This window comes from Dasypus novemcinctus, chromosome 5, assembly GCF_030445035.2.
Source record: "Dasypus novemcinctus isolate mDasNov1 chromosome 5, mDasNov1.1.hap2, whole genome shotgun sequence".
Lineage (NCBI taxonomy): Eukaryota > Metazoa > Chordata > Mammalia > Cingulata > Dasypodidae > Dasypus > Dasypus novemcinctus.
Window position 1 is genome coordinate 165,197,465 of NC_080677.1, and position 20,028 is coordinate 165,217,492.

General features: G+C 39.9%; 1 protein-coding gene across 3 annotated transcripts in view; it reads right to left on the minus strand.

Moving 5' to 3' along the window:
* Window positions 1–20,028, minus strand: part of MALRD1 (MAM and LDL receptor class A domain containing 1) — a 688,615-nt gene that overhangs the window by 652,469 nt on the left and 16,118 nt on the right. For all 3 annotated transcript variants that reach the window (XM_058297890.1, XM_058297888.1, XM_058297889.1), the window contains exons 3-4: window positions 1,395–1,489; window positions 1,145–1,306 (exon numbers count right to left, since the gene is read on the minus strand). In XM_058297890.1, coding sequence (XP_058153873.1) covers window positions 1,145–1,306; window positions 1,395–1,489 — 257 coding nt within the window. The remainder of the gene's footprint in view (window positions 1–1,144; window positions 1,307–1,394; window positions 1,490–20,028) is intronic.

The following is a 20,028-nucleotide window of genomic DNA, read 5'->3' on the forward strand; positions in this document are numbered from 1 at the left end:
TGAAATAATCATTAGATGACAATTTCTACTATGCCAAGATTTTGTGTGTATGATTTTTTTCTTTATTAGAGAAGTTGTGGTTTTACAAAACAGTCATGCATAAAATACAGGATTTCCATATTCCACCCAATTTTTAGTATCTTGCCTTGGTGTGAGACATTCGTTACAATTGGTGATAGTACATTTTTAACCGTAATACAGGGTTTAACTTCAAGTTCGCTGTGTAGTGTACTTGCAGGGATTTTAAAAAATTTTATTCTGTTATCCTATATACAATCTATCATTTCCCCTTTTAATCACATACAGATCAATGTTTCAGGGCTGTTAATTACATTCACAATGTTGTGCTACTATCACCACCATCCATTACCAGACCATTTCCATCATTCTGGATAGCAACCCTGTACATTTTAAAGCTTAAATGTTTTTAGGCTGCATAAATAAGTTTGTGTCTTAGAGGTTCATGTTGGTTTTAATTGTCAAAATCATTTGGGAAATAAAGACTGTGTGGAATAGCTTGGGTTTAGCCATGGAATAAATGACAATTATTCTACTTCAGCAGCATCTGGAATTAGTATTTAAATTAAACAGTTGCTTTCCTCATTTACCAACATTACCATCTTCTCCCAAAAACATGAGAAAGTCTGGAAAGAAAGTTATTCTTAGGAAAAAGAAGAGAAAAGAAAGAGGAGGTCAAACAATGTGACAGAGAGTAAAATGGATGGGCTTCCAGGAATCTAGTATTAGCGGCTCTGCGACATCACACTTCACTTAGCCTTGAACCCTTCTCGGGCTGGGGACGAGGCTGAAGCTCTTTCCCACTGATACCCAATAATCTACAATCCAGAATACATGTTGAGTTATCCTATACTACGAGACTATCAATACATCTTAAAATATGCCAAATTTAATTTTGAGACAAACGCATTCAAAACCTTTTATTAAAATTGTCTTTTAGGGTGACCACCAATTTGCATGGGACGGTCCAGTTGTAGTCCTTGAAAGTCCAGCACACGGGGAAGTGCCCAAGGAAGCCAGGATGGCCGAGGCCCTGCCTGCATTCACCACGTGTTCGAGATGTCTATCTCACTGTCTTTCCTTCAAGAACAGGGTAATGCTTCCAAGGGTAAAGGAATGCACATACCTGAAACCGCTGTGAGCTCTTGACTTCGATGACAACCCTTTCCCACTGATCTTGGGGCCCAGCTGTGTTTTGCCATAAATGCTGAAGAGGGCTGTCGCACGCGGTCTGGAGGCCCACAGTTAATGTTCCATTCACTCGGCTGAAGAAGTGGTAAAATGTAACCTGTGAAACACAACCAGTGTCCAAACCATCAAAATGAAGAATTTCCCCCAAGCAAAAAGTATTTAAAAAGGAAGGTGTTTGTTAATACCTGACAAGCTTGTTGGTTATTGGTAGGAAGGAAAATTCTGCTTCTTATGTTTGAGGGAGTAGAATCCATTTTGGGGACAAGTGAGAGGAAATGGGCTGTTAAAAACAAGAGGCAGCATGTTAGATTCAGCAGAATCACTGACAAAGGCAAACCCCCATCCAAGGTAGGTCAGTGTACTTTTGTCTAAAGAAAGAGAAATTGAAGTTCGCTGGTTGCTTTTACAAACTGATACTTTTCACAGACAGTTTCTGCAATGACTAATTGTGAACATGCTCCCCAAAGCAGTGCACAACCCAGTGTATCACATCCAATGTGGAAAGCCAACCCTGCAAGGACCATGTCCACAGGAACCCTTATATTGGGCCTACCTACAAAGATAAGCAATGCAATGAAGAGCTCAAGAGAGGCCATTGCTCCAATGAGGAGCCCAAGAGACACCACTGCTCCAACGAGAACCTCAAGAAGGCCATTGCTCCAATGAGAAGTTCAAGAGAGGCCATTGCTCCAACAAGGAGCTTAATAGACACCATTGTTCCAATGAGGACCTCAAGAGATGCCATTGCTCCAACGAGAAGCTCAAGAGATGCCATTGCTCCAACAAGGAACTCAGGAGATGCTGTTGCTCCAACAAAGACCTCAAAAGAGGACATTGCTCCAATGAGAAGCTCAGGAGAGGCCATGCTTGCTGTGATTTTGCTCAGAAGAGTTGGGTAAGTGGGCCCCAACACCCCTGTATCTTGAGGATGACTCTGAGCCCCTGCCCCTCCCTCATGCTGCAGTGAGGCCCCCCCAGTGGGTGTCTCAGAGCCAGTGAAATATGTGTTAGGTTTTCACAGATTTCCTGCCATGCTTTCCACGGGCAATAGCATAAAATCTGAGAACAACTGTTTTTGTCTGCTTTACTTGGTTCATTCCTATTTGTGGAAAGAAATGGGGAAAATTATGTTGAGGAGGAGGATGATATATCTACCTGAGCAATTCAGGGATATTTTAAAGGTGGATTCAAAATCAAATCTAATTGTCACTTTATAGAGGGAATCAATAGTAAAATTATGAAACCTAAGAATCCTATTCTTCCCTAAACCTATTCCAAGATTTTGCCCTAATTAAAGAGAAAGAAGTGACATTAGTGGTTGCTCATAGATACAAGCAGAGGCATAATTGAAATCACTGCGATAACAGACAATTATTCTGGGAAAACGCTCCCTGGAATTACTGTGTAAACATAATTTAGATGAAGAGCTGGCATAACGGTGATACAAGTGGACTATTATTAGTTTGCTCTTGCTGCATTTTCAGCAGGTAATACAAACGTTAATCATGCAAATAACCAAATAAGCATAATGACCTGTATGGATGTATTGATTTATGTCTTAAATAATATTATTAACAATACAAATAGTAATAGCATTCAATAGGCCTTCAGTTATTGTTTATAAATATTCAGCTAATAAAAAGCATCCCTGAGATATGAAGGAAAATTATTTTCATTCATCAAGGAAATTAATTATATATATATTTTTTTAAATTTTGGTCTTAAAAATCTGATAAGACACATCAAGATATTAAACAATAAAGTAGCATTTGCAATAATATTTTTTAAGATACACAAATAAATTATTTAAATATGTTTTTTAAGCATAAACATCATTTGGTACATGTTATAGCATGGTAAATTACTGTGTATTTTGTCAAAAGTTGTATAAAGTTCAACTGAAAGGTTACTGTAGAAAGTACAGTTTTAAATTCAGAAATAGCCTGAGATGTTTTGACATTTGTTTCAGTAATAAACTTTCACCTTTTCCTGGGCAAAAAAGTATTTAAAATATACCCTAAAATAGAAGAAAAGTATTTTCTACCTTTAATCCCAACCTCTAGCAAGCATTTTTTAAATGCACATTCCATTTTACATTGCTCCTGACTTGGTTTGCCAAAGGGCCGCAAAGTACCAGAAATCTGTTGGCTTTTATAATGGGGATTTATTTAGGGTAAAAGCTTACAGTTCTGAGGCCCTGAAATGTCTAACTCAAGGCACTGTAAGAGGTGCATTCTCACCACAGTCAGCTGCCACGTGTTGAAGCAAGATGGCGGGCAAGCTCTGCCTGGCCTCTTCTTCCGCTCCAAGCTTCCTCTCTCAGGCTCAGCTGCTCTGCCTCTTCCTGATTTCAGCTGTAGGCTGGCACAGGGCTTGTCTCTTAGAGCCTCCTATATCAGTCTCAACTGTGCCGCTCTGTTCCCAAGGTCAGCTGTGAGCTCTCAGGCAAATGGCTCATCTCTCCCAGGGGCCTCAGCTGTTCGAGCCTTGTCACATGGCAGGATCAAAAGTGGCAGAGCGCTCTCTCTTAATGTACAGGTGAAAATTAGCCTTAGTGAGGAACATGGCATTTAAGAAGGTTCTCTGCTTCCTAGAGGAATTTATTCCAAATCTCTATTTATGAACAGGAGAAAAGAAGATCTTGGGCAGCATGGCTTTTTCCCATTTGGCCATTCCCTCATCTGACAGTGCCTCCTGTTGGCTTCAGTCATCCCAAGAGAGTTTATGAAGCTTATTACAGCAGAAGACAGAGCCAGCATTCTCTCTCCACCCCCTCTTACTACCTGACACACACACAGCCACACTCGCTCACACCCACACCGTGTATCTCCTACTGTTGACTACACCACATTCACATCAGTGCATTTACATGAACCAGATTCCCATTGTCTGCATTCACAAAGGCAAATGCTGGCAGGATAGCATAGAACTGAGATTGTTAGTGTTAATTAGCAAAATGACTGAAGAATAAGACAAAGAGTATTCTGTCACCTATAATATAATCTTAAATATGTTAGAGGACTTTTAAAATACTTTTCTGTGGCACTGGGTAAGCATTGGAGGAAAATCCCAATATAAACCAAGTTTGTTGACAAAAAAATGAAAAGCCCATGAAGCATGAGAGCAACAAAAACCATGAATCATGTTTTGAGGGCTACATCCAAAAACTTTGGCAATGAACCTTGATCCTCAGGAAAGATAAGGTGGAATTTTCATCCTCACTTTCCTCAGCTATTGATAGAAAGTCTTGCAGGTCCTCCATTGCCCAAGTTCTACATGATTTATGGGACTAAATATGAGAAAAAATATAAATCCTACTGCATGCTAACCAGTTGGCTTAAAGGAATTGAAGAAAGGAGAACTTTAGCAGTGAGGTAATATCAGTTTTCAAGGACATTTCCAAAAAAATCTAGCTGCCAGCACTGGGTACATAGAAATGGATCATCACAAGGTCCAAGGCCTGAAGCAAGGGTTAAAATGTCAAAACATTTGGAAAGAGAAGAATGTTTTCATCTATGATAAAAATACAGCACTGTTCAGATAAGAGAGAGGAAACAGCAGTCTTAGATAACAATTATAAACTTGTAAGAGTTTCTATTTACTAAATTCTGTTTCCAATAAATAAGTTTTGTCTCCTACACATTCATTAAACTAACAAGCTCAACACAGCCAAATAATGTCTGCTAAATCTGTACCTCATAATTACAATATTTGCTAATGCCATTCCCTCATAATTGCTGGCAGTTTGGAAGTGAATGCTGCCATGTCACTTTTTCCTAGCTTCAGTGACAAAGGGCTAAGTGAGTCACATTAGGAGAGCAGAAAATATGCAATAAATCATAAGGAGGATGTCACTGAAGATGTAAAGACCTACAAATTTCTCTCCTCCATAAAAGCAACCACCACAACAAAAAAAACTAGCAAATTTGTCAGAATCCACTTTTTCAGAATTCTGGAAATGAACCAAGGGGCGCATCTGTTCAAGAAAAATGACTGAATTTCAGTCAATATGGCAAGTGTTATGGTGCTTTAATTTGCTCTACACCTGTTCTCCAGCTCCACGGTAGCCTTGAAGAGTAGAATCCCACCGTCCCCGTACAGCTTGGCAGCCATCAGAGTAAACAAAACGGAGGTGGGTCTCTTGCAAAGCCTCATTCCCAAGCACTTGTCTTTATTTGACTTGTCTGGGGATTCTCTGGAAGACCCCACTGACAAAACTGTCTGAAATTGACCTGACAAGGAGCTCACCCAGTGTGAGGAGTCTCCTCCACTGTTGGCGATTGTAAAAAAAAGAAAAGTGTTGTCAAGTGCTTTAACTGTGCAGCTGCCTGAGTGCTGTGTAACAGTTGGAATAAAAATTAGATTAGCTGTGAAACTTAAAGTGAAAGCTAGGGAATGAGATATCCACAGGGGCTTTGCAAAACTCTGAAATATTCATGTGAATATGGAAGGCTGTGAGCATGTGAGGGCTGTGGACAAGCCCAATAAAGACCAGAGAAGGCCCTGACCACTCACCTCTGGAGGACCTTAGGCACTGCGCAGGCAGGAAGTGACGGCTAAGGTAGAGTTGTCAACTCCTGGCTGAGTATTGAAGGAGCACCCCAACAACACAGAGAACCACTCAGAAAAGATGAGATGTTTTGGTTCCAGGTATTAAGGAAATATCTTTTGAATCATACCGTACCACTAAGCTAACAAAGGAGAGACTTCAGTGGTTACCCACTACAAAAAATGAAGATTTTACTGAAAAGATATGAAATGAATGAATGAAAATTAATTAATTAGTTAATTAATTTTTAAAATGGCAACAACAATAAACCCTGGGGGAGGGGGTTGGGGTTCCAGAATCATAACAGTGTAGTATTAAAAATGTTCAGGTTTAAACAAAAAATTACCAAACATGCAAACAAGAAAGTGTGAGATACAAATAGCAAAGAAATAAAAAGAATCAATAGAAATAGTCCCTGAGGAAACCCAGATATTTGACTTACTAGGCAAAGACATTAAATCAGCTATTTTAAATATGTTCAATTTCTAAAGGAAAATGTGTCTAAAATTTTAAAGTACCCATGAGAATGATGCTTCACCAGAAAGAAAATATCAGTAAAGAAATAGAACTTATGAAATGGTACCAAATAGAAATTCTGAAGTTGAAAATCACAATAAATAAAAATAAAAATCCTCTAGAGGGGCTCAATAGCATATTTGAACTAGAAGAAGATAGAATCCACAAAATGGAAGATAGTTCAGGTGAGATTACCCAATGTGAGGAACAGAGGGAGAAAAGGAATGAAGAAAAGGGAGTAGAACCTTAGCCTGTGGGACAGCATGAAGTGAACCAATAGAGAACAGCTGGAGTCCTACAAGGAGAAGAAGGAAAGAAGAGTCAGAAAGAGTACTTGATGAAATATTGCCTGAGCACGTTCCAAAATCAATGAAATACAGTTCTACATACCAAGAAACTCAACAGACTCCAAGTAGGAAAAATTCAATGAGACACATCATAAAAAACTATCAGAATGCAAAAACAAAAGAGAATCCTGAAATCAGTAAAAGAGAAATGAATAATCACATACAAGTTTTCCTCAATGAGATTAAAATCTGATTTCTCATTAGAATCCATGGAGCTAGAAGGTAGTAGTTTGACCTATTCAAAGTACTGAAAGGAAAAAAACCTGCCAAGCAAAACTTCTATAACACACAAAGCTATCCTTCAAAAATGGAGAAGTTAAGACTTTCCAAGTCAAATAACAACTGATAGAATTTTTTGTTCATAGAACATCTCTACTAAAGAGAGTCCTTTAGGCTTAAATAATAAAGCAACAGATAATAACTCGAATCCACATGAAGCAATAAAGATCCCTGGAAAAGGTAAGTATAGAGGTAAATATAAAAGAGAACAAAAATATGTTTTTACTTTTAAGGACTTTTTCTTCAATCTAATTTAAAAGACAACAGCAAATATTAATAATTATAATTATAATTAAATGTTGATGGGCACATAATGTATAAAGATAAATCACAGTTACATAGGATAAATGTTATTGTATACTAGTGTTTTTAAACTAAATCTAGATAGTTTAAAATAAATATTTTGAATGTAATCTCCAGAGGAAATACTAAGAAAATTATCTCAAAATTTTATAGAAAAAAAAATAACAGAGGAATTAATATGATGCACAAAAAGATATCCTTTTAACAAAAAAAGAAGGCAATATTGAGTAAGGGAACAGAAGGCATAATGCATTCAGAACACAATGAGAAAAATGGCAAGTGTAAGTCCTACCTAACAATAATTATATTTAAATGGATCAAAGTCTACAATCAAAAGGCAGAGGTTGGCATAACGGATTTTTAAAAATCCAACTCTATATTGTCCATAAGAAACACAATTTAGATTCAAAGATGCAAATAGGGTTATAGTAAAAGGATGGAAAAATACATACCATACAAACAGTAATAGAAAGAGAGCTGAATATAGGAATATAAAAAGAAATTTGTAACAAAAAGCTGCATATACAAATATCAAAAAAATATTTTGAGAAAATTTTAAGACAAAAACTTATAGAGACAACAAAGTATATTTTATAATTATAAAAGAACCAATCCATCAGGAAGATATAACAATTATATACATATATATACCTAACAACAGAGCCCCAAAATATATGAGGCAAAAGCTGACAATCAAAAGAGAAGCAGACAATTCAACAATAGTAATTGGAGATTTCAATACTTCAATTACAAAAATTGATGGAAAAACTAAGCAGAAGTTCAGCAAGGAAATAGAAGACTTGGACAACATTATAAACCAACTAGACATAGCAGACATCTGTGGAACTCTCTACCTAACAAGAGCAGAATCCATATTCTATAGTTCACATGGAACATTCTCCAGGGAAAACCATATTTTAGGCAAAAGAAGTCTCAATACATTTAAAAGGATTTAATCATACAAAGAATGTTCTCCAACACAAAAGAGTGATTAGAATCAAAAACAGAAGAAAATTGGGGAAATTCTGAAGTACATGGAAATTAAACAAGACCCTGGAACCTGGCATTTTGCTCCTTCAGTCCTCCAGGCAGTAGTGGCTTCCTGCAATTACCTACCCCTGAGAAATAGCACCTTCTCCTGTGCTTCTTCAATCCAACCAAGACCTTTGATACAAACTCCCCTTTACCCGACGTCAAAGCCCAGATGTGGCAGGGTGCATTATGATTGAAGTGGGGAGGAGACGAAGACCTTGGGGACGCAGGTTACAGAGGTCGAAGAAGCGAGAGACCAGGGAGGTGCAGAGTAAGACTCCATCGTTGAGCCAGGTGGGAACATCCACATTCTGAGCAGGGTCTCGGTTCTCCCGGCGCATTAGGCTATTTCCCCAGCGTTCCTTCCCAGCTTGCTTTCAACGGAGCATGCTCCTTCTCCCACAGCTCCCCAAGGTAACACCCTTATACCCACTGGTTCCACTGAGTGTAAATACATATTACACTGTATGCTGTGATATACTCGCTCTGTACTACACGTAACACACTATATACTCTAACATTATACTGTATATTTTGATACATTTGTCTTCTGCGCCCCTGCCACCCTTTCCTGAACTCTATACCCTTCATAGTTTTCCTTCCTTCCCAAATCTCCAGAAACTTACATCGCTCCCTCTTTTTAAAAACCTAACTCCTTTTAAAATGTTTCTTTTAGAATCTGAGCCCATAGATGATTCTAAGGGGGTTATGACTGACTTGAAATTATAAAGACAATCCCACGTGTGTATGCACATGTGCGTTTTTTCCCAGAGAAGGGGGCGGAGGGGGAAGAGAGGGGGCTTTGTGTTGGTCACGCTTTTTGGCAGGAGAGGAGGAAGGAACCATCACTGATAGAGCTTTAGGGCTCTGGGTGTAGAAGCTCTCTAACTTTTTCTTGTGACTTTGAAAAAGTCACTTTCACTTTCTGGGCTCAGTTTCTTTAACCGTAAAATTATAACAATAATTCCTAACTTTCAGGATGGTTGTAAAATAAAATCTAAAACCCAGCACAGTGCCTGGGATACTTGACTTTTAATAAACGTTACTGAGCTAGTTTGGCTTCCCCCAGAACCTTTAGAAAGGAGTTCGAGGGCAAGGGTTCTATTCCCGAGGTGACCTAGAAAATGTCAGTAAGGGAGTGGGAAGTGGAAAAAGACAGGGAAGAGTCCAGCACAGGGTGTGTGGCCAAGCAGGTATTTCCACCTGGAGCTCACTCCTGCTGGGGGTCCTTGGGAGACAGTGTGAAGCACACGGGGTTACCTGCAGGGGTGAGGAGGGGGTGTCTTCCCACCTCCTTGCCCCCGTCCCTGGCTGAGGCCCCCCAGGGACACTAACTCTCCAGCACATCTGGCTCTCTTGACCGGAAAAGCCCCTAGGTAGGAATTCTCAGGTGTTCACCGTAGCACCTTGTGGGGAGGCGCAGGAGCTGCGACCTGGTGAGTGACCGCAATGGCTCCATGACTAATGCAAACCCTCCCTTCCCCGCACACCCTGCGTGAGCGGCTTCTCTCTGTGCTCATTTAGTCTTCGCTCTGGGCTGGACTAACACTACGGTGTAGCACACATGCACAGCTGTCTCCCCAAAAAGACTTCAAGGTTTTGGTTTGGTTTAATTTTTCAAATCTTTTCTTTTAATTGGAGGAGTTATGTGTTTACAGAATAAATACGCATAAAATACAGGATTCCAAAATACCACCCTTGTATTAGCATCATGCACTGACGTGGTACTTTTGTTCCAATTGATGAAATCACATTTTCATAATTGTGCTACTAACTTTAGCCCATGGTTTAACTTATAAATCACTGGGTCATGCAGTTCCATGGATTTAAAAATTTTTTATTCTAGTATCATGTCTTTTCCCGTTTAGCCATGTTCAGATAAACATTTCAGTACCATTAATGACATTCGCAATGTTGTGCTACCATCACCACCATCCATTACCAAAATATTTGCATCGTTCCAAAACTATATTTTAAGCCTTAACTCCCTATTCCCTATCGTCACTTCCATCCCCTGGTGACTATATTCTAGATTCTGACTATGTGTCTGCTTATTCCTATTATTTCATATCAGTGAGATCATACAATATTGATCATTTTGTGTTTGGCTTGTTTCACTTGGCACGATGTCTTTAAGGTTCACCAATGTTGTTGAATGTACCAGCATGTCATTCATTTTTACAGCTGAGTAGTGTTCTGTTATGTGTGTATACCATGTTTTGTTTATCTCTTAATGGACACTTGGGTTGCTTCCATCTTTTGGCCATTATGAATGATGCTGCTATGAACACAGATGTGCAAAAATAATTAATATTTCTATACACTTGCAATGAACAATCCAAAAATGAAATTAAGATAGTGATTCCATTTACAATGGCATCAAAAAGAATAAAATATGTGGGAAAACATTTAACCCCAGAAATAAAAGATTTATATACTTAAAACTACAAAGTGTTATGGAAAGGAATTGAAGGAGACCTAAATAAATGGGAAAAATATCATTTGTACACCAATTAGAAAACGTAATATTGAAAGATGGCAATAGTTAACAAATTGATCTACAGATTCAGTGCAATCTCATTCAAAATTCCAACTGCCATTTTTGCAGAAATTGACAAGAAAATCCTAAAATTCACCTGGAAATGAAAGAAACCCATAATAGTCCCCCAAAAAATCTTGAAAAAGAACAAAATTGGAAGACTCACACTTTTCTATTTCAAAACTTACTACAAAGCTACAATAATAAAGACAGTGAGTTACTGGCATAAGGATAAACATATATAACCATGGAATAAAATGGAAAGTCTGGTAATAAACCCATACATCTACTGTAAATTGATTTTCAACCAGTAGCCAGTTCAATAAAAACAGGCTTTTCAACAAATGGTGCTTAAATAGCTTGATAGTCATATGCAAAATAATGTGGATGCTTGACACCATATCCGAAAATTTAAAATGGATCAAAGTCCAAAATGGAAGAGCTAAAACTATAAAACCTGTAGAATAAATCATAAGTACAAGTCTTTTAACCTTGGTTTAGACAATAATTTCTTAGATATGATACTTAAAGTAAAAATAACCAAAGGAAAAAGTAAATTGGACTCCATCAAAATTAAAAACGTTTCTGCATCAAAGGACACTATCAAGAAATTGAAAGGAAAGACAACTTACAGGATGGAAGAAAACATTTGCAAATTATATATCTCATAGTGTGCTACTATCCAGGATATAATGACAACATCTGCAATTCAACAATAAAAATTAAAAATGGGCAAAGGATTTGAATATACATTTCTCCAAAGAAGATATGTAAATGGCCAACAAGCACATGAAATGATGTTCAACATCATTAGCTCTTAGAGAAATGCACACTGAAACCATAATGAGATAACACTTCAAACCCACCAGGATGCCTATAATGATAATATTTTTAATGGAAAGTAACAACTGTTGGCAAGGATATGGGGAAACTGAGACAGGTATACATTGCTGACATGAATGCACAATGGTTAATCCATTGTGGAAAACAGTTTGGCGGTTTCTCAAAGAGTTAACATAGAGGTACTTCATAACCCAGTGATTATGTTCATAGAGAACTGACGATATCTGTTCAGGAAAAAAACTTGTCAATGCATGTTCATAGCAGCATTATTCATAGTAGCCAAAAAGGAGAAGCATACCAAAGGAAGGTCCATCACTGATGAATGGATAAATAAAATGCACCATGTCTATGTGTTAGAATAGGAGTCAGCCATAAAATGGAATGAAGTATTGGCACATATTACAGCATGGCTGAATCTTGAAAACATTATGCTAAGTGAAAGAAGCTAGACGCAAAAGGCTACATATCATATATGCTTGTGAAATGTACAGGACAGGAAAATCCTTAGAAGAAAAAGTACATTAGTAGTTTCCATGGGCTGCAGGGAGGGGAGAAAGAGGAGTGAATTGTAATGGTTATGAGTTTCTTTGGCTGTGATGCAAATGTTATAGAATTAGAAAATGATGATGGTTACAGAAATTTGTGAATATTCTAAAACCACTGAATTGCACACTTTAAAATGGTAAAATTTATAGAATGTGAATTATGTCTCAATAAAAATAAATAATTAGGCTCTGAGATAGGCCTTATAAATTAAGATAAATATTTTAATCTAAATATATTGTGAGTGCACATGAGTATATTCTCTGTCCTCTATCAAAGTATCTTATCAAATGAGAGTATATACGTAGAATGTAATATTTAACAAAAGTGTGATTTCAAAAAATCATCTGAAATGACTTATTTTTTTTTTAATTTCATGATTCATCCCATTGACATCTTTAGACACCTGCAGGAGAGCCTGGTTATTTCGTGTTATTAAATGGCACTGTTTCCTTTTCATTAAAAAGTCTTTTGTACCCTTTGATTCTATTCTCTTTTTTCTGAAACGCTAAGAAAATTACTGCTTGCGAAATTTTTGTATTTGCATTGATCACTTTGACTCCCTCAGGCAAGATCATATCATTTAAGCATTTAACAGACTTTTACTGCACATCTGTGATGTACCAGAGACTGTGGCACACTTGTATTTGCCCTCGTGGAATTCAGGTTTTAAAAAGAAAGAAACCCGTCAGAGTTATGGGGAGACGTGAAACTTCCACGATTAAGATGGGTCACACGGCACAGAGGTACATGGGGGGCAGTTACTTCTGCTGGGAGCTGAGCACGTCCTCAGAGAGGAGGTGGCTGTGCGTGGCCTGACCTCTGAAGAGGCGCTGCTGGCCAGGGGGCACGGTCTCGGATTCCACACAAAGTTCAAGGGAGGAATTTGGCACTTGGCATTCCTCGAAGCAGGGTCGGCCTGGGGGCAGGTAAGGAGCTGGCGCAGCCCTCTTTAGCCACCTGCCCACATGACTGCACATGCGTCCAGGTCCACCGAAGCCCTGGCCTGGGGTCCCCTGGAATCCGGGTCCTGCTCCACGCTGCTCCCTGGGCTCTCCAGGTCTGCATCTGCTTCCCAGCGAACAGTATCTGCTCGAGTTTTATGCCTAATGGGAGCTACATGAGGCTCAGCTCCAGGACACTATGAAATTCTCAAAGAAAAATTCACACCTAGGGTGCGGGGGAGTGAAAAAGTCTGCTGGGCTTGCTGTATTTGAATTCTTTTGTTTTCTAACTAGCAAGGAGTGACAGCTTTGAATACAGAATACCTGTTGTTGAAATAGTAGACAGGAGCTAAAAGTTACTAAATTAAAGATTTTCTAACAGGGGTACCTTCAAATAGCCTCACATCTTATCACAAAGCCATCAACATTTCTGTCCACACAAAAAAACTGTACTGTATCAATCCAGATGAGAAGTCAAAAACCCTGTTGCTTTTTCAGAGTAGAGATTACAAATCACTTTTTGGCCGTTTGGGTCCTCAGCTAATGGGCTGCCCTGGTAAACCTCCAACCTTTACCTACATCCTAGGTATAGAAGCCCATGGACCACACAGACAAACACACCAGGAGGAAAAACCTGAAACAGCAGGAACACTGTTTCCGCAGTACCCAGCCACCCCTAGCTGCACGTCCCGTCTCAGGTCTCAGGCAGCTCCTGGCAAACAGAGAAGAGTCTGCTCTTCTATAAGCAGGTGTGGGTGTAGACAACGTGCACAGGTAGGCGGGAGTGGGCGGGGCACGACGAGGGCACATGCTGAACTTTCAGCATGCTCTGTAGGAAAGCAATGAAAATAATGAAAAATTCTGATAAAAAAAAATTAACCATAGACACAAAAAGTTAGAGGAGATTGTATCATTTAATTTAGAAAAGAGAAAGCCCTGGAGTTTGCCCCCAGTTCAAGCTACTAATTAGTGGTCAAGTAGACCAGGGCTCAGGGTTTCGAATTTAGACTTTCTGCCACTTCACCAAGTAAAAGGGAGATTTTCTTTCATTGCAAATGTTGATTAGAAGGATGACTTTAATCAAGAACTTATGAAACTTTCCAGAAAACTTTCGACAAGGCTGTTCACTTTCTGGCACTGCCATAATAAATTACCACCCACTTCCAGCCTGAACACCCGTTTGTTACTGCCCAGCTACTGCAGGTAGAAGTCCAGGCAGAGCGAGGCCTGGCTCGTTCTTTGCGTAGAGCCTCTCAAGGGAAACCAAAGCACTGCCGCCTTCTCCTTTCTGAAGACTCTGGGTTGAAACCTCTACCAAGCTCACTCAGGTCTTCGGCAGGGTTCAAGGTCATGCAGTTTTAGGACCGAAGCCGGCTTTTCCTTGCTAATCATCAACTGGGAGTCACTGTCAGCCTCTCACGGCCCCCCACATTCGTCGGTTTGGGCCCCTTTTCTCCACCTTCAAAGCCAACCAACAGCGGGCCCCATCCACAGACTTGGAATCTTCTGGCCTTCTCTGCCTCATCTCTACTGCCCTCCTTGTCCCCTGCAGTTCTCTAGGGGGCTCTTCTACCTTCCTCTTCTATGTGATTACATGGGGCCCATTGGAATAATCCAGGATAATCACACTATTTTAAGGTGTGACAGTTTGGAGCTTTTTGTGGATCCCAGAAAAGATCACAATCTTGAAGTTAATCCATTCCTGTGGGCATAGGACCCTTTGATTGGATTAGATTCCAGTGCACCTCTGATCGGATTGCTTTGGGGAGGCATGGCCCAGAGTGGGTCTTGGTCCTTTTGCTGAAGTCTTTTAAAAATGGAGGACTGAGAGCAGAGACACACAGAAAAGCCCCCGAGACAGAGAGACCCTGGGAGGTTGAGAGGGAGGTGAGGCAGAGGCCACGCAGAGCCACCATTTTGTTTTGCCATGCGCAGGAGCCCAGGATCGCCAGCAGCCAACCTTGGGTAAGAGGGCATCTCTGCAGGTGCCTTAACTTGGACCTGTTCACAGCCTCAGAACTGTAAGCTTTTAACCTAAGAAATTCCCATTTTAAAAAACAACCTATTTTGGCATATGGCTCCCAGCAGCCTTCAGCAAACTAAATCATAAAGTCACTCACATAGTAACCTTCATTCCATCTACAAAGTTGCTTCACAGCAGTACCTATGTTAGCATTTGATTGATGAACCAGGGGATAGGAATCTCGGGGGCATCTTTATAACAGTCTACACCACGAGGAAGGTGCTAATCTGGTTCTATCACTTCATTGATGACATTTCAAAGTATTAACCAAAGCTATAAAGCCTGAAGTAGTTTAAGTCCCTGAATGTTCTAATTTACTTGCCGGACAGCGCTCATCGAGGTTTGTGGAGTTCACCTGCAGAACACAGCGCTGCCAGGTGCTTCCCATCCCCTTTAACTGGTCAGTTCCCCCACCCTCCTCGCTGGGCAGATCACAGTCTACAGGCCTCCAACCATGGTACAAAGGGACCTTTGAAAAATGAGTTACATATATTTCAACAAACTGTTACTTGTTTTTCTCTATTTCTGTTGAGTATGACTTTCTGCACGGTGGCTGAATTAATTTTGAATACTATATGATATATAAATTTACAAAAAAACAAGCCATCTGCCTATAAAGATATAAAATACTGCCATGTAGAAGGTAAATGATGCAGAGGAAAATATTTCTGTGTTTCTATAGAGACATTACAGAATGTATTGTTGTTTAGTTCTCATAATGGAATAATAGTGTTTATTTTAAGACATTTCCTAGCTTGACAAATGAAGTTATGTGATGAAATTTCATTGATGTGATACCGGCTAATCCAAATAAACATCTACGTTGTCAACCACAGTTCCTTGAATGATGTATTACTACGAATTTGAAATGCCAGAAATGGGGCAATAAACATATATTGTGTTATCCAATGCACAATAGGGATCAAGTTTCTTGAGGACATATGAATATCTCATGTGGCTAACTCATTTAAAATACACCCACAAAGGCACACATTAAAGTCTGTGACACTATTAGCTTCATGATCAAAGAATTTTTAGAAGAAACTAAAGACCTCTGCAAGTACTGTTTGAGGCAGAATGAATTGTTAAGCACCAACTATGCAGGCACTGGAAATTCATCACGCTACTGGCATGCGTCCATCAAAGAGTCTGATACCTGCTGCTGGTTGGACAGGGTCAGACATGGGATTGTCAGATGTGAAGTATGTGGGGGAAAGGAGGGAAAAAAAGGGAAGGAAGTGATGCTGATGGGCGAGTCGGGGACCTCTGGTTACATAGCCTTATATCTCCATTATCCTTCCAGCCTGATCCCCTGCATCTCCACAGTGGGTGCCCATCTCAGTCTGCCCAATTGCTGTGACAAATACCACAGCCTGGGTAGCATCCACAATGGGAGTTCATTGTCTCCCAGTTCTGGGGACTAGCAGTCCAGAATTGAGGTAGTGGTAGGTCAGGCTTGCTCCGAAGTCTACAGGGTTATCTGGTGGTAGCTGCCGGTGATCCATAATTCAAATCTGCCTCCGTCGTATGGCCAGCTCCTCTCTCTGTCTTTCTCTCTGTCCAATGTTCCTCTCCTTACAAAGACTCCAGCCAGGAGGTGGCTTCAGGTCCACCCTACTCTGTTTGGCCCCACCTTAATCAACCACATCTTCAAAGATCCGATTTACAAATGGGTTCATAGCTGCAGGACCAGGTGGACTCGAACAGGTCCCTGTGGGGGACACGGCTCAACCCATAACAGTGCCCTCTAGTCATGGAGGACTCTTCTCCATACCTGAGCCCTCCAGGTATCTCTGCCTGGTGCTTAAAACACCACTTCTCTCATGTTTGCCATCCACTGAAATGCTATTCATCTTTGGAGTCCTTTCTCAAACACCTCCTTTTCCAGAGCCAGAATGTACCCGGAGTCCCAGAGAAATTTGCTTAGAGCTACATTACAGCACTCTTTTTATTTCTCCCTTGTTTCATAATTAATTGTGCTCCTTTCAGGCGTGCTTCCCAAAGAGATGGTAAATGCCTTGATATTGGGCCTGCCTACACCATAAAAGTCTTTATAATCCTTATGGCCTTTCTTACGACAGTAGGCTGAATAAAATTTTTGAATTGAAATTAACAATAATCACCACTGTATATAAATCTATTATATATAATTTTATTTTAATTTTCTAACTTTAAAAGTAATATAAGTACAATAGCAAAAAGCAACAAGAAATATACCATGATTCCACTGTACTAGCACAGGCTCTATTTGTATTTTTATTCTAAGAAACAGGCTTAACTACCATTACCAAATCTCCCTAATTGAAAATTCAGGCAAAGTTTTCAATAACAGCATAAACACCTGATTCTTATACATCAGAGTGTGCTTTACCTATATTTTCTACAAAATTGAAGAATACCCAGTAAAATTAAGGTCATAACTTATCAGTAAACTCTTAAACAAGGAATCCTTTACTCATGTATGCCCAATACCACATGGTACCCAACCCCAACATGCCCAGTTAGCATCTACTGAACAGACTATAGAATGGAAAAATGTGGATCAGGGACAAATTCCACCTCCCACCTGATTTTGCACATCCTGTATGTTAGGAATGGTTTTTACATATTTAAATGGCTGGAAAATTCAAAAGAATAATAATATTTTATGACACATGAAAATTCTATGAAATTAAATTTCAGTGCGCGTGAATAAACTTTTGTTATAACACGGCCATGTTTAGCCTTTATGTCTTCTTTGTGGCTGCTCTTGTACTACAATGGCCCAAAAAAACAAGATATGTATTATCCAGCCCTATATTGAAAAAGTGTATGTGGCAGTTTGATATTGTTTATGAATTCCAAAAACAGACATTGGTTTATGTTTGTAAATTGGTCTGTCCCTCTGGGCATATTAGATTATATTGGATTCAGAGGCTTCACTTTTACTTGATTAAATAAGGATAAAGGCTGTGATTGGACCAAGACAGTAGGATGTCAAGTTCCCACCCCCTTGGTGGGCAGGGCTCACGGAGAAAACCACATGGCAGAGAAGGGAGGCTGGAGTTTTGAGATGGAGCCCAGGAAGGAAAACACAGGAGAAGAACACAGGAATAGAGACGGCTCCTTAGACATGGCAGAGGTCCCCAGGAAGAGTGACAAGCCATTTGCTTGCTAGTCTACAGCTGACTTTGTGGAGAGACGCAATCCTGAGCCCCAGGAGAGAGATGAGACGTATCCCAGCCTACAGCTGATATTGGAAGAAGCTGGGACCGCAGAGCCTTAGGAGGAAGAGGAAGGCTGAATATTGGAAACATCTTGCTCCAACACGTGGCAAGAGCCTTTGGTGAAGGAAGTAACTTACACTTTATGGCCTGGTAACTGTAAGCTTCTACCCTGAATAAATACTCTTTTTAAGAAATTGTCAATGTGGGAGAAGTAGGGGGGGGGGGGTGTTGGGAGTGGGGTATATGAGAACCTCTTATATTTTTTAATATAACATTTTGTGTGATCTATGTATCATTTTTTAAAAAGTAATTTTAAAAAAGGTGGAAAAAAAGGAAAAAACACCTTTATAAAAACCAACAGATTTCTGGCATTTCACATCAGCACCCCCTTGGCTGACTAGTACAGTCTGAAAGCCTAGAATGGATGAGTCATTCATTTTTTACCAATCAGGTAAGAGCAATGTAGATGCTCCAAAAAAACATCCACAAAGCATATACTCACACAACCCTTATCCTTGTCACACTGGGAGCTTTTAAGAATGTACACAGTTATAAGAGTGGTTGCTGCATGACTTCTTACTCCTTATATAATCATAGGGAGAGAGTTTGTGTGGCAGTTTGAGATGATTTATGAATCCCTCGAAGAGAGATTATGTTTGTAAACTCTTCTTCTGTGTGTGATACCCTTTGATTGTATTAGATTCAGCTGAGATGTCTTTGACTAAACTATGTTAAGATTAGGGTTTTGATTCCATCATGTCAGCAGGGCATGACTCTGATTGAGTCCCTGCCACCTCGGTGGGCTGATATAAATGGACACTCACTCAAGAAGACACACGAAGGAGACTCGGGAAGAGAGCGCTCCATAGAAGTGGAAGAGGAGAGAACTTTGGTCCTGCGGCCCTGGGGACAGATGAGCCATTCACCTGATGGTTTGTAGCTGAAGAGAACAGAGCAGTTGAGCAGCTGATACGGCTTAGAAAGGAGCAAGCCCTATGCCAAAAAGAAATAGGAAGCCCTGAGAGAAGAGCCATATTCCAGCCTATAGCTGAGATCAGAAGAAGCTGGGCCCATGGAGTCCTAAGAGGAAGAAAGAAGGAGAGACCAAACAGGGATCACCCGCCATCTTGCTTCAACACATGGCAGTTGACTTTGTTGATGAAGCAGCCTTGAGATGAATTCTTTAGGCCCTTGTAACTATAAGCTTTAACCCCAAATAAATACCCTTTATAAAAGCTAACGGGTTTCTGGCCCTTTGCATCAGCACCCCTTTGTCTGACTAATACAATTTATGTGTCTTCTTCACTGGACTGCAGATCCACTGGGGACAAGACCGTGTTCCCATTTACCATGGTATCTGCAAGTCCTAGGATAGACTGAAGGAATAAACGAGCATTACTTTTTCACTGCTTTCAAAATAAACAAATATTAAAACTATAAAGCCTGCAAAAAACTTGACCTGGACAGCAAAAATTTGAGATTCTTTTTTCCACTTTTGGTCTTCTTCTTCTTAATAAAATAATCCAACTCATAGTCTGTATACTGCAGGCTGCTTACTGTTCAAGGGCTGGATCATGGTGTCTAGCGCACTTTGGAAAGGGCAGTGGAGAGTAGTTTAGTCAGTGCTGGTGTTCAGTCAGCAGTGGAGAACCCAATGCTAATGGAGAAAAAGAAGAAAAATAGAAAAGCCAGACT